The 12918-nt window shown below is 36.2% G+C and overlaps 1 protein-coding gene across 1 annotated transcript in view; it reads right to left on the reverse strand.

Annotated features, from left to right (window-relative positions):
- The window catches only part of LOC306872969 (complement C3-like), a 139067-nt gene that overhangs the window by 68922 nt on the left and 57227 nt on the right, over positions 1 to 12918 (reverse strand). Inside the window, exons 21-26 of the mRNA XM_079421942.1 lie at positions 10482 to 10688; positions 10290 to 10347; positions 9965 to 10042; positions 5922 to 6125; positions 4735 to 4810; positions 3356 to 3515 (exon numbers count right to left, since the gene is read on the reverse strand). Coding sequence (XP_079278068.1) covers positions 3356 to 3515; positions 4735 to 4810; positions 5922 to 6125; positions 9965 to 10042; positions 10290 to 10347; positions 10482 to 10688 — 783 coding nt within the window. The remainder of the gene's footprint in view (positions 1 to 3355; positions 3516 to 4734; positions 4811 to 5921; positions 6126 to 9964; positions 10043 to 10289; positions 10348 to 10481; positions 10689 to 12918) is intronic.

The raw sequence follows: 12918 nt of genomic DNA on the forward strand, positions 1-12918 counted from the left end.
GGGATGGAGGGCCAGGCCTGTGAAGGGGAACAGGACCTGGAGTGTGGAGCAAAGGCAGGCCTGGAGCATGGGGCAATGGCGGACCAGTCAGAGCAGGGGCCTCAGTGGCCGTGACAGGACAGGCAGTGAGTTCATGAATGACCTCCATGACCGTGACAGGACAGGCAGTGAGTTCAGGAACGGCCTCCGTGGCCGTGACAGGATAGACCGGGAGTTCATGGACGGCCTCCGTGACCATGACAGGACAAACTGTGAGTTCATGAGTTGGCGCCACCACCTATAGAGATTCTGCAGCGGAAGCCGCCACCTCTGGAGGCACTGGAGCAGATTCATGGACAGGAGAGACCTCTGGAGCAGACTCGTGGACAGAAGAGGCCTCTGGAGCAGACTCGTGGACAGGTTAGGCCTCAGGAGTGCAGTGTGCAGCCCACATGCTCAAAATGGCGACCGCCATTACAGGAAGGGCAGCAGAGGGTGCCAGGATCTCTAAGATGGCGGGGCTTGAGAGCGCTGATGCCACCGGGATGTCTACAGCTCTCACCGACAACAGTGGTAAGTCCATCACACTAGCTATCAGTTTTCTCTGTCTTGGCCCAAGCTCCGAATCCACAGGGGCTTGGGTATTATAGCCCCCCCCCAAAAAAAATCCCTTGGGGAAATCTTGGCAACAGCGGTGACTTGGCAAGGCTCAGGCGTGGTGGCTATCTTGGCCAGGGAATCAGGCGTGGTGGCCATCTTGCAATGAGGCTCAGACATGGTGGCCATCTTGGCCGGGGAAACAGGTGTGGCTTGGCAGGTGTGACGTGAGCAGACTCTGGCTTGGCCGGCGTGATGTGAGCAAACTCTGTAAGATCAGCTGAGACGTGATGAGACTCTAGAATGGTGGCCATTTGCCGAAGAGACTCTTGAGTGGCGGCCATCTTACAACGGAGCTCTTGAATGGCAGCCATGTTGTTAAGAATCTCTTGAGTAGCCAGCCGGACGTGAGTGGGCCCTGGCATGTGAGCAGGTCCCGGAGTAGCAGAAATGACGTTAGTAGGCCTTGGCATAGCAGACATGACGTTAACAGGCTCTGGCATAGCAGGCGTGACATTAGCAGGCTCTGGAGTAGCAGGCATGAAGTTAGCAGGCTTTAGCATGGCAGACATGACGTGAGCTAGCTGTGGCTTGGCAGACATGACGTGAGAAGGCTTAGGAGTAGCAGGCATGACGGGAACAACTCCAGATATGATGGTTGGGAAGTGGAAATATTCTGGTGCATGTAGTATATCAGAGACCGAATCAGACAAATTTAAGATGCGATCAGAACTTCCAGAAATTCAAAACCGAAATTCCAGAGAAGCCCAACAGGACATCATAAATCTGTCCAGATCCTAGCGCCAACTAGTCTGAAGAAAGCCTAACCAGCAACCCTCTTTCACAAAACAGCTTACAACATTGAGACAAAAGAACACTTATTGATAATTCCAATTCAGGAAAAAGACTGTTCAATTTGGGGCAAGTAATCAAGACTGATGGTCAAAGAGATGGCCATCACGTGTTCCACGATTGAAATCTCGAGCTTCCTTAGATTGACTTTTCCCACACACATAGAAGACAAAGAACCAGACTGAAATTCCTTTGTTCACATAAACTATTGTTTCCATATGCACCTAAAATCTTTCATTTTCATCTTAATGAAACTAATAATTTTTATGCATCACCCCATATTATGTATGTAACGCACACATTAGACTATCATGTTTTAATCAAATATTATGTATGTTTTTTTAATCATTATTGAATAGCTGAAGGATTCATATCCGTGTTTGGTATGTATGAGTTTGACAATTCTAACTTGAAACATTTCTTCCAATTGATTCTTTGTCAAATGTGTCATATTCTGGTAATAGAAATCACATCCAAAAGTATACTTTGCAAGAGTGTGTAAAATTCGGACCATGTGATTGATAACATGCTGATTTATGATGGAAGGAACACCCCTAGCTAAGATAATAGCAAATCTAATTGGTCAAGACACCAGATGGGATGTGTCCAGAAGCTGAGTTTAAAACTCAGGACACCATCAAATCTTCTCTTCTTCCTCTTTTTTTTTTTTTTTCTTCAACTTCTGCCACCGCGTTTTTGATGCTGCTCTTTGAGCGTGCTCTGGCCTACGTGCCAGCTGCTACCACAATGAGAACAAAACCCACCTTGTCTCTTTACATCTCGTTACATCATTTTACTTTCATTTATTTTCTTTCTGTTGAGTTTCGTGTTCAAAAGTTAAGTTTGCCACAAAGTCCAGTTCGACTGAACTCGCTTCAAACTTCAACAAGCAACTGAAACCATCGCCCAGCGATTGGCTTCCCAAGACGTCACTTCAACGACTACTGAACTCTCAGCCAGTCAGCAACCTCGGGAGACCCTCCTTTCTGCAAAGTCGATGACAAAAGGGAATCCCTTAGCAACGCAAGCAAGTAACCTCCAGATTCTAACTGAACTGGTGAATTTAATATAAATTTTAGCCTCTTTGAGAAACTCAAAGCGAGGGTTAAATAAGTGATTGATGGTTGTGCAGGTCTATGCAATTGCACATATTGCTGTAAACTTGGGATATCACATTTTCATTCTCTAAACTCATCCTTTCCTTACTTTCTCTCCTTCTGCAATGTGTGAATGTATGAATGCTTGTGTTAATGTGTTAGATTAGTTTACATGTCTTAGAGTTATCAAATAAAGCCTTATTTATATTAAAAAGAGAAATATCTTATGTTTTGTGCTCACAAGTTAATGTCTTAATCTGCCGATCTTGTTACTGTGCTATTAAATAGTGTTTTCACTATATTTTGGATTGCAATATCCAGTGCAGTGTTGCTGTTATACGGCTCGTTCAGTCAATTGCTGCCGCCTCAGTGATCAGTAAAACAGTGATTCTGTTCAAATTCCCTATAAAATCATAAATTATTCCCTTTGAGCTTAATTAAACTGTTTCCCTTTAAATTACATATTATGTTTACGTTACAGTGGGTACTGTAGGATTGCAGGGTTCCTCATCCGCAATCCCCACAGTAAATGATGAACCGCTCAACAACAACGCAAGGTCAATATACTCAACAAGGGTTGCAGAGCCATTGCTGTTCGGCATTAGATCTTTTACAGTCCTTTAGTCCTTTACAAAAGATGCCTTTTAGGGCAACATCATTAAATCCCACGACATGACACAAATGACAAAAATCTGCCACATAATCCTCTCCAAAAGCAGTAGGTAATTTTCTCTGGAATTATTACAGAGGTTGTGTGAGAAAAACACACATTTCTCTAACGACCTCCTGGAAAACTAGTCTTGTCCGAATAGGGCTTTAGTGACACTTACCACCATCTCTCCATGAATTACAGCTGTATCTTCTTTATAGGAGCCATCTGGCAGTTGCTTGTAGAGAACCAGCCACTTAAGGGCGCTGCAGATCATATTAACTTCTATAGTAGCAAGATTATTGGCCATGGCAAAGACTTTGGCCACATATGCTGTCAACCTTTAATAGACAGAAACAAATTAAAATTAGATAAAGATAATAGTTTGCTAGAAATAATCTTAAAATATAATATTATAAATAATAATAATAAACTATTACAGGAGAAAATGGAAATGAAAATAAATCAAAACAAGGTAACACTTCATAATAACCGAACGCTATGAATCATTAGGTAAGCATTTGTAAATAGTTAGTTCATCCTTTATAAAGCATTGTCCCAACATTAATACTCATTATTAAATGGTTTATAAATACAGCTATGCATGCCTTGTTCTTTATTTATTAGGCATATCTTTTACAAAGGAGATTTAAAGGCTCAGTTATCTCCCTAACAGAAAAAAATGAATAAATACATAATAATCAAACACAACACAGAGGGATACAGAACATAAATATTCTTTTCAAGATGCAAATAATGAAACTGTACACTTGAATTTTTTTCAATGAAATTGCAGAGTTTTTTTTATTTTCATTTTTTTATCAAGTGTACATTCGTACAGTTTCATTTTTTGCATTTTTGCATCTTGAAAAACATAGTTCTGTGTTCTGTATCCCTCTGTGTAGTTTTTTTTTTTTTTTTTTTTTTACCTTTCTGTTTGGGAGATAAATTAGCCTTTAAATCTCCTTTGTAAATGCTTTATAAGGTATAAATAGTCCTCACTACTACCCGACTTAATCATGAATTACAACAGGAATGTGTTTATAAAGTATTTATTAGCACACTGAGCAATTATTATGATGTGTCTAAATAATAATATTTATAAATGTACATTTAAATGGTTTATTAATCATTTACTTACACTTTCTAAATGATCTTATGAACCACTGACAACTCCTAAATAACTGGTTTGTAAATAACGTAATAATTTAGAAATGTTAAATTGATCATTAATAAAGTCTGAAAATACAATTATTAAACAGTTATATATATATATGCTCAAGAACAAAACATTTATAGCTGCATTTATAAAATGCTTACTAATGCCTATTAATGCTGGAACAATGCTTTATAAAGGATGGATTGACTATTTACTAATGCCTAACTAATGATTCATAGTGTGCATTTACTATAAAATGTTACCCAAAACAAATATATATTAAAATAGATTAGATATTAATTCTCCTGCCAGGATGTTATTGAAAATAAGAATTTATTCTTAATTAACTTGCCTGGTTAAATAAAGGTTAAATAAATAAATAAACATTAAAATTAAAATACCATGTGCTGCTCGGCCTATCTTTCCATGCAGCATAGGATCCATCTGGTTTACGGTAGTTCAGCTGCCGCTGAAAACCTTAATTTAAAAAAGGATAAAGATAGAATATTTATTTATTATCCATGCTGGCAAAATGAGTCGGAATGCGCACAGTTTAATTTTAAGTTGCAGGCAAAAAAAGGGAAAACGTTTTTGATTTTGGTCAAATTTTAGGTTTTCACAAAAAATGAGTTCAATAAGCCATTGTCTAGCGATTCCAATGCCCCAAATAGTGATTAAACATCTAAAAGTATCTTTATTTGTATGTTTTCTGAGAGGACTACCTTTTCTCCTCTTGCTTCTTGCGCCGACTGTCATCCAAAGCGCCCGTGTAAAGACGACACTGATGGTGCCCGATACACATATACACAGTAGGCTAAATATATTTAAGTATTAACGCAAACATAATCTTTTATATCTTAAATCAACGTTTGGGGAACTGCTGGGGAAAATCTTTGGATGTGTAACATTATATCAGAGATGTGCATTACACTGTCTTAATACAGGCCGTCTCTCGCATTAATGTTAATCTAACAATAAAAGAAACGAGGGAATCACTCGCTGCTCTTGATTGAACTGCTTTTGTCGTTTTAATCAATTTATTTGGAAAGAACACACTAAAGTGATTTTTACATTTTATTATTTGTTTTCTTACTTGAATGCTTATGTTTAAAATGAAAAATATAGTAAACTATACACTTGTTTCTTTCTTATATTTGTTATTTTTTTTTGCATCTGTTCTTATTTATAACAACAGAGATAAAAGAAAAAAATATCTATATTGTAATTATTAATCTAGTAATGATTATTAAGAAAAGATGTGATTTAAAGATGTAATATTGCTAGGTGATTTTGCTTTGGAACCTTCAGAAAACTTTGAAACCAGTTTTCTCTAAATTGACTTTGCTGACTCCATCGACTTCAAATAGGTGTAGCTCAGTCATTATTCATCTGATTACAACAAATCATACATCATTTTGAAGGTATTGTAATGGAGAATGAAAGTTTTTTTCTCATTGTGATTGTCAAAAATTTTGCTCATTGTGACCCATTTTGCCAGCACAGCTCACATGTTTTTCTTCTTTGAGAGTACTTTTGATTTTATTCCAAATCATAGTCAGATTCTTTATATCTGTTGTGTCCTGCTGACCTGTCTTAATATGGTTAATGGCTTCATTACGGCGCTCCATGCCAACAGCCTCCCACTGATTGGTGCTGTCCAGATAATGAGTGGCAATGAGAGGTAGAGTCATATAGATCATGTTCTGCTCTCCACATCCACTGGGTTGGACAATAAGGCGACCCATGAAGTCTCCACTGATGGCCTGCTCGACTGTCTGAGTGATCTCTTCACCTGGAGAGATAAAAGAGGGAACGCAAGCTAAGAATTCAGTTTCTTTATTATAAATCTTGTGAGCTGTCATTTATGCAGCACATGGTCAGAACATAGATACTTACCAAAAAGCTTTGGATGGACTTGTGCTTGTGCAAGTTGAGAGATGCAGTGACATAAACATGATAGTGTAGCAACTGACCTTCATCAAAAATCCCATTAAGCAAGTAATTTCACACAGCGGCCATCTTTGAAACGCCCTTCATGCAGCTATTTCATTCATGCAAGTACAGCTCCTATCTCTTTGAATGAGGAGCATCAAATTCTCCCTATAGCTGTTCTCCAGCTACCCATTACATTTTTTATATTTCAAATCAACAATGAAATTTAACAACAACTTTATCATAACTGTTGTTTCTTATGCTCACATAACTTTAAAAAAGCATATTTTTCAGGCTACGGCAGCTAATGTGCATGTGCCAGAGGTGGAAAGTCCAGGGGCCAAAGAGAAAAAGTCCTGCCATATTTTTGTTCCACCCATGAACTCAGCAGCTGATTTCACCAGAGGAGGAACCAATACATTCCTTTCAAGTCACAAGCAAGTCTTCAAGTTAAATAGCAAGTCCTCAAAGAGTTAAAGATAATGAGATAATTAAGTGACTAATTAAATGATGATTGAGCATTAGTGATGAACACCTGCTGTTATTGAGAATTACAGAGGATCAGATGTTGATGTTTTATTGGTTAAAATGATGCCACCATCATGGAGATCAGTGTTTTATTTAGTTGTAGCCAATCAAAACTCCATGCATTGCGACATGAATAAATTATGAGCAGTAAATTATGAGCAGTAATCTTAGTAATTTATTTTATTCTTACTAATTAATTATTTATTTTTTTGATCTTTTTATGTGACTTTTTTTAGTAGCTTGTTTTGTGATGTTCAGAGTTGATCTGGGGTGTATTCCAGAAAGCACGGTTAACTTACCTACACCTGAACCCTGAACTTTGGGTTGATTAACCCCAAACCTTGCTTACTCGAGGTATGTGGTTCCAAAAACGCGTCCAGGAGTAAGTTCATTCAACTCAGAGTATGTTCCTGGTTAAGACTCAAGACATTCTCAACAGAGCGACGAATCACTATGGAAACGGACGCTAAGAAAAAGCGTAAATATAAAATGTAATAAGTATATATAATATAATAAATTAAACATTGCCTTGTCATAGTGTTTTATAATTTATACAAATAACTGTTATATATATGCAAAGAAAAATAAATAAATAACCATATTACAATAATATATTACCTTATTTATTAGCGCTTTTTATATATATATATATATATATATAAGGCTATATTATATAATCTAATATATGCCACGCGTGCTCTGATAGCGTTGAAGTGAACTAACCCTGAACATAAGCTGCTCTGGGGCAGGTTATCTTCAGAAAGCAAGTTACTATGGTTACTTACATACCCCGAAAGTGACCTCCGATTTTGGAACCGAAAGCTGAGTTTATCCGCTCGCTTATCCTCAAACTTACCCGGGTATGTCACATAACCTGCTTTCTGGAATACACCCCTGTTTATCTGAATATGCTGTTTGTCTCCGTTGTTGAGATTAATACGCTACGATACTTGATGTCTGTGTGTGCCTAAACACTATAATGGTGACTTACAAAGATGTGATTTTCTTCTTTGGTGGTTCTGTTTGTTAATATTAACTCCCGGTTTCACAGACTAAAATGCACTCCATAGGTACTCCATAGTTACAAATACGTATGCTATAAATTCTGTTTAATTACACGGTACATTGCGGGCTGTAATCTAAAGTGTTATTAACAATTTATGAGACAGCTGTACACAGTAGTCCTTAAGATACCAGCACAATAACACAATCAGCAAAATATTGTCTAATTATCATTATTGATAAAATACCAGAAAATATTGAGATATAATTTTTAGGCAATATCGCACACCCCTGTCTCTCAGTTAGCTAAAGTTACTATTTATTGAACTAAATTAGTTTTTATCTCACTTTATGATGAATATATGAAATGTATGAGACACAAGGAATACGTTTCTGCTATAACTATTTTTTGTTCCCATTAGTGTAACCCACCATTGCTAGGTCTGAGCCTACGAGGCACCATTTGGTGTAGAAAAGGAACCACTACGAATTTCACTGTGAGTATTTGACAGTAGTTCTTATTGGATGTATGTTTATTCTATATTAGTGTCAAATACTATTCGCTCTTAGATGTAATTTGTGAGGAGTTGCTGTATTGGGAGCAGCCATGAGACATGGCTCGGTGTAATGTAGGCTGCTAATTCTAATATAGACTTAGTATTGACATTGCTATTTTATACTTTTATTTGTATTTAATTATTTATTATTATTTTTTATATTTTTTACAGAGTACAGAGCCATGGGAGAACAACACAACTGTAATGAAAATGGGAATACTTGAAATAGTAAGCAGCATCAGTTGCACTTCAAGGGCCCTGTCAAGTGTGCTGAATGTCTCCGTTGTCCTGGAAGAGGAGGTGGTGCTTGACAACTTAGGAGACTTTGTAAATGAATTTATTATACTTTTTTGGATTATTATATGCACTCATCCTGGAATTAAACAAGGACTTAAAGGGATAATTTAACCAAAAATGAAAATTCTGTCATTAATTATTTACCCCTGTGTTGTTGCAAAGCCGTAAGACCTTTGTTCATCTTCAGAAAACAAATTGATATTTTTTGATGAACTCCTATGATGAAATTTGTTTGATGAAATTTTTGATGAAACAACGGACTTATTCATGTGGAACGACATGAGGGTAATTAATGAGATCATTTTAACCTCAATGTACCTCTTATGAGTTTTTTTTTGGCTAACATTTGAAGTGTAAGATGCAGTTTCATGAGCTCAAAGTACCTCTTGTGTTCATGTGAAATTACTCTAAACACTGGGTGAAGTAACCTCCCCATTACTTAAATTTGATGGTGTTTTTGACATTTTTAATATGTGAATGTATTTTATGTTTAATGTCTAAATAGTTAAGATGAAGCTTCATGAGCTCAGAGTATCTTTTGTGAGAATGGTAATATTCAGTAACCTAAACACTGTTGAAGTAACCTCAAATAAATTATTACCATTAAATTATTATTCTATGGTGTTTGACATTTTTTTTGCATGTTTTTGAATGTATTAATGTATAGGGTGCAATTCATCAGCTTTGTGTATCTTATGAGGGTTAAAATGCATGATTTTGTAAGGTATGCTATGTAGACAATATCAATATATTTATAATTTTAAAGTATTTTCACAATATTGTTGTATATTTCATTAAAAGTATTAAAATGTGGTGGTGTTTAGTGTATCATCATCATTTAATATTTTTTTTTCCTTTTCTTTTGGGACAACAGGGAATAAACAATTTAGTAAGGCTGATTAAGCAATATACATTTACCTATATATTTTTTTTTTCTTTTTTTTTAATTAGGTAAAACAAAACAAAAAAATGTCTACTGCTACTATTACTACTACTAGTAATATTTAATTGGGCCAACAACATGGTTTGTTAGACTTATTTTTTTCTTAATTGGCTCAACATATTATTTCTCATTAAGCCAATGTTAACAGACTGTTGCCACAATTGATAAAATTCAGTTAGAATACATTTAATTGGGCCAATGGAAAAATGTAGATGTAATCAGTTACAAGAAAATTTTGAGTTGAGGAGGTCTGACATATTTTACAATGTGTGTTTTCTCAAGTTGCAGCGCATTAACCTCTCTCAGCCACCGTACATACAGCTTTAAATAAATAATTCAAATGACAAATTCATTAAACATCTTTTTCCTTACCAGTAATTGAGATGTATGTCTTAGCAGATGTGCCCGGAAGCCGATCAGCTGGTGTGAAGCCTTTAAAAACTTTAGATTCTGATCCATTTAGGTTGAGAAATAGAGAAGAAAAGGAAACGTCATGAGGAGTCAAGAATCATGTGCTGATCACATTTTGTACAGTTTTGGTGAGAAAAGAGCAGGGATTGATTGTGATCTCTGGATTGGCTGGAACTATAATATTCATAGACATTTGTTTCAGAATTACCTGGAAGTGTAATGTGTGTAATGTTGTATAACATAAATGTAACAGTGATGCTATTGTGCGGTTCATAGTAAATCTCACCATTCTTAACAGGATTGAGCTCCATATTTCTGCTTTGAAATGTAGCAACACCCTCAGACTGAAAGACAGAGAGAGAGAGAGCATTAACTATCTGTGGTGTTTTCTGTTCTTGTGTTGATCGTTATGCTAACAAATGACCAAATTAAGTGAAACAAAAGTGCTGAAAAGTGACAGAATTGCCATCAGACGTACCACCACCTTCAGCGGCTTTCTCACTCCATCAGAGAAATAATTTGCTGAAGCTTTCACCTCTATATCATGATCTCCCAGCATCATGGGAATAATGACATAAGAAACGGCTATGCTGGAGCCTTTGTCAACGTTTACTATCCTTCTGTGTTTGACTTTATTACTAGCAGCGCTGCAAACATCTGCTGTCTCCATGAAGTCCACACGCACCTGGAGAAAATTGGAAAATGAGAAACAAATCACTTCAATGTCTAAAGGAGACTTCCTCCAAAGTATAATTGCGGTATAATTGAGAGCTATCAATTTTAACATTTATTACACTTAAAAAATAAACAATCTCTAATTTAAATGAACTTAAAACAATATTCACATAAAACCATTATAATAAATGTCATATTTACTGTGCCCTTCAGCAAGTAGGAAATATATAGAAATTGAACAAAGTTATCAAATACTAAATTCTAAATTCAATATAGATGAATCCTTAAAGCTACAAAAATTATTCCCCTTTTTTAATTTCAGCAGCAGGTTTATTTCGGTTATTTGGCTGCTATTACTTTAAGAGCTCCCGTTGATGAATGCGACGCGGATCTGATATGCATTATATTTTCTCACAAGTTTTTATCTTCAAATGATGAAATGATATACAGCACGCCATGCTTTACAAGTATAATGGTATAACGGCTGACAGGACAGGAAGATTCATTTTAACTGATATATCACCTAGTAACATCTCATCTGACCCCAGTTCGCTATTGTTCTACTGAAGCCCCTCGTCACCTTTATCGTTTCCACGCTTGTTTGACTAGTGCCTAATGTTGAGGCGAAGTGGAGTGTGCTTCTGAAAAGTCACCCTTTGATGCGGTCTTAAAGATGTTCTGCATCTAAATAAATGCAATTCTTGTCAAGAAAAAGAAGAGTGACGCAACAGCTGTGAAGGGGTGGCCAACCCTACACAGCAAAATCCCCAGTGTCAAATTAACACCGCTCGGTGTCTATATGGGCCCACACTATAGAGAGTAAAAAAGTAACACTAAAGCGGTGTCAAATTAACACTACCATGTGTTTATATGTGTCCACACTACAGAGTGTTAAAAGTAACACTGAAGTGGTAATCAGTGAGGCAATTAAGAGATTCATTGAGTGATGATTGACCATTATTGAACACACCTGATGTTAACAAGCAGAATCACCAAAGAAGAAAATCACAATTATTAAAGTCACTATTATAGTGATCAGTGTTTACTTCAGTTTGGCTCTTGACCCTGGACGTTTTAGTATTACATTTTGTTTGGCTGTTATAACTAAACTATAGCAGAAGAGCAAAAGTTTTTGGGTGATGATGATTGTATTCTGACATATTCATCCTGCAGTGACATGAATAACCGATTTAGGTTTTCTTTGTTGGTTGTGACAACACTGCAAACAAAAGAAGATTGGCATTTTCAGTAAAATCACAAAGAGGTTTATAAAACTAATTTCAATCAAAAACTTAAAAAATGTTAATTTAGACACAGAGAATCACAACAACGGTGACCATCAAAAAAAAAGCATGTTGTAGCCAATCAAAATTCATTCATGGCTCCCATCATGCATTGCAGCATGAATAAATTATGAGCAGAATTGTCTTTGTAATTTCTTGTATTTTTGCTGTTTTTATGTGACTTTTTAGTAGCTTGTTTTGTGATGATCAGAGTTGATCTGTTTATCTGAATATGCTGTTTGTCACCGTTGTTGAGAGTCATACGCTAATGTCTGTGTGTACCTAAAATAAATACTCTTCTGAAGTTTTTTTTTTTTTGCATCAGATTAGCTCATAGATTAAAATTAATAGGAAAAACAGGATTTTCTTATTGTGGAGTCACAAAGCTGTTGGAATCAACAAAGGAAACTTAACTCAAATATTAGACACTAAATGAATTCAGTGATCCAGGACAAAAAAATGAAACATAATTTAAACACAATTAAAACATAATCATAAACATCCCAACTAGTGATGTTACGTTCGTGAACGAATCGTTCTTTTTGAACGAATCTTTTAGGTGAACGAATCATTCTCGTTCACGTAATCCATTGACTCATATTTCTCGTTCACTGAAATTCCTCCCTCCACCGCAGCGCGCCGCTATTGCGCGCATGCGTAGCTCTGGACCGTTTCATCTGTCAAAGAATGACTAAACCTCGAGCCAATAGCCTTCGAGTATGATACGAGGACGGAGCATGTGATTTGTTGAATCTAGCGAACGAATACGCCCTTCATTGAGTTGCTTTGCGTTTGAAAGAGTCAAATGAACTGTTACATACATACATCTCGTCTCATTATTACGTTCGTCGTTCGAACAACTGGTTCTTTGTTTTATTTTTTTATATTATTGTTTTATTTTTTTTTTATTTATCATTTTGTTTTATTTATTTATATTATTGTTGTTTTATGTTTGAA

This window comes from Barbus barbus (genome assembly GCF_936440315.1).
Source record: "Barbus barbus genome assembly, chromosome: 7".
Lineage (NCBI taxonomy): Eukaryota > Metazoa > Chordata > Actinopteri > Cypriniformes > Cyprinidae > Barbus > Barbus barbus.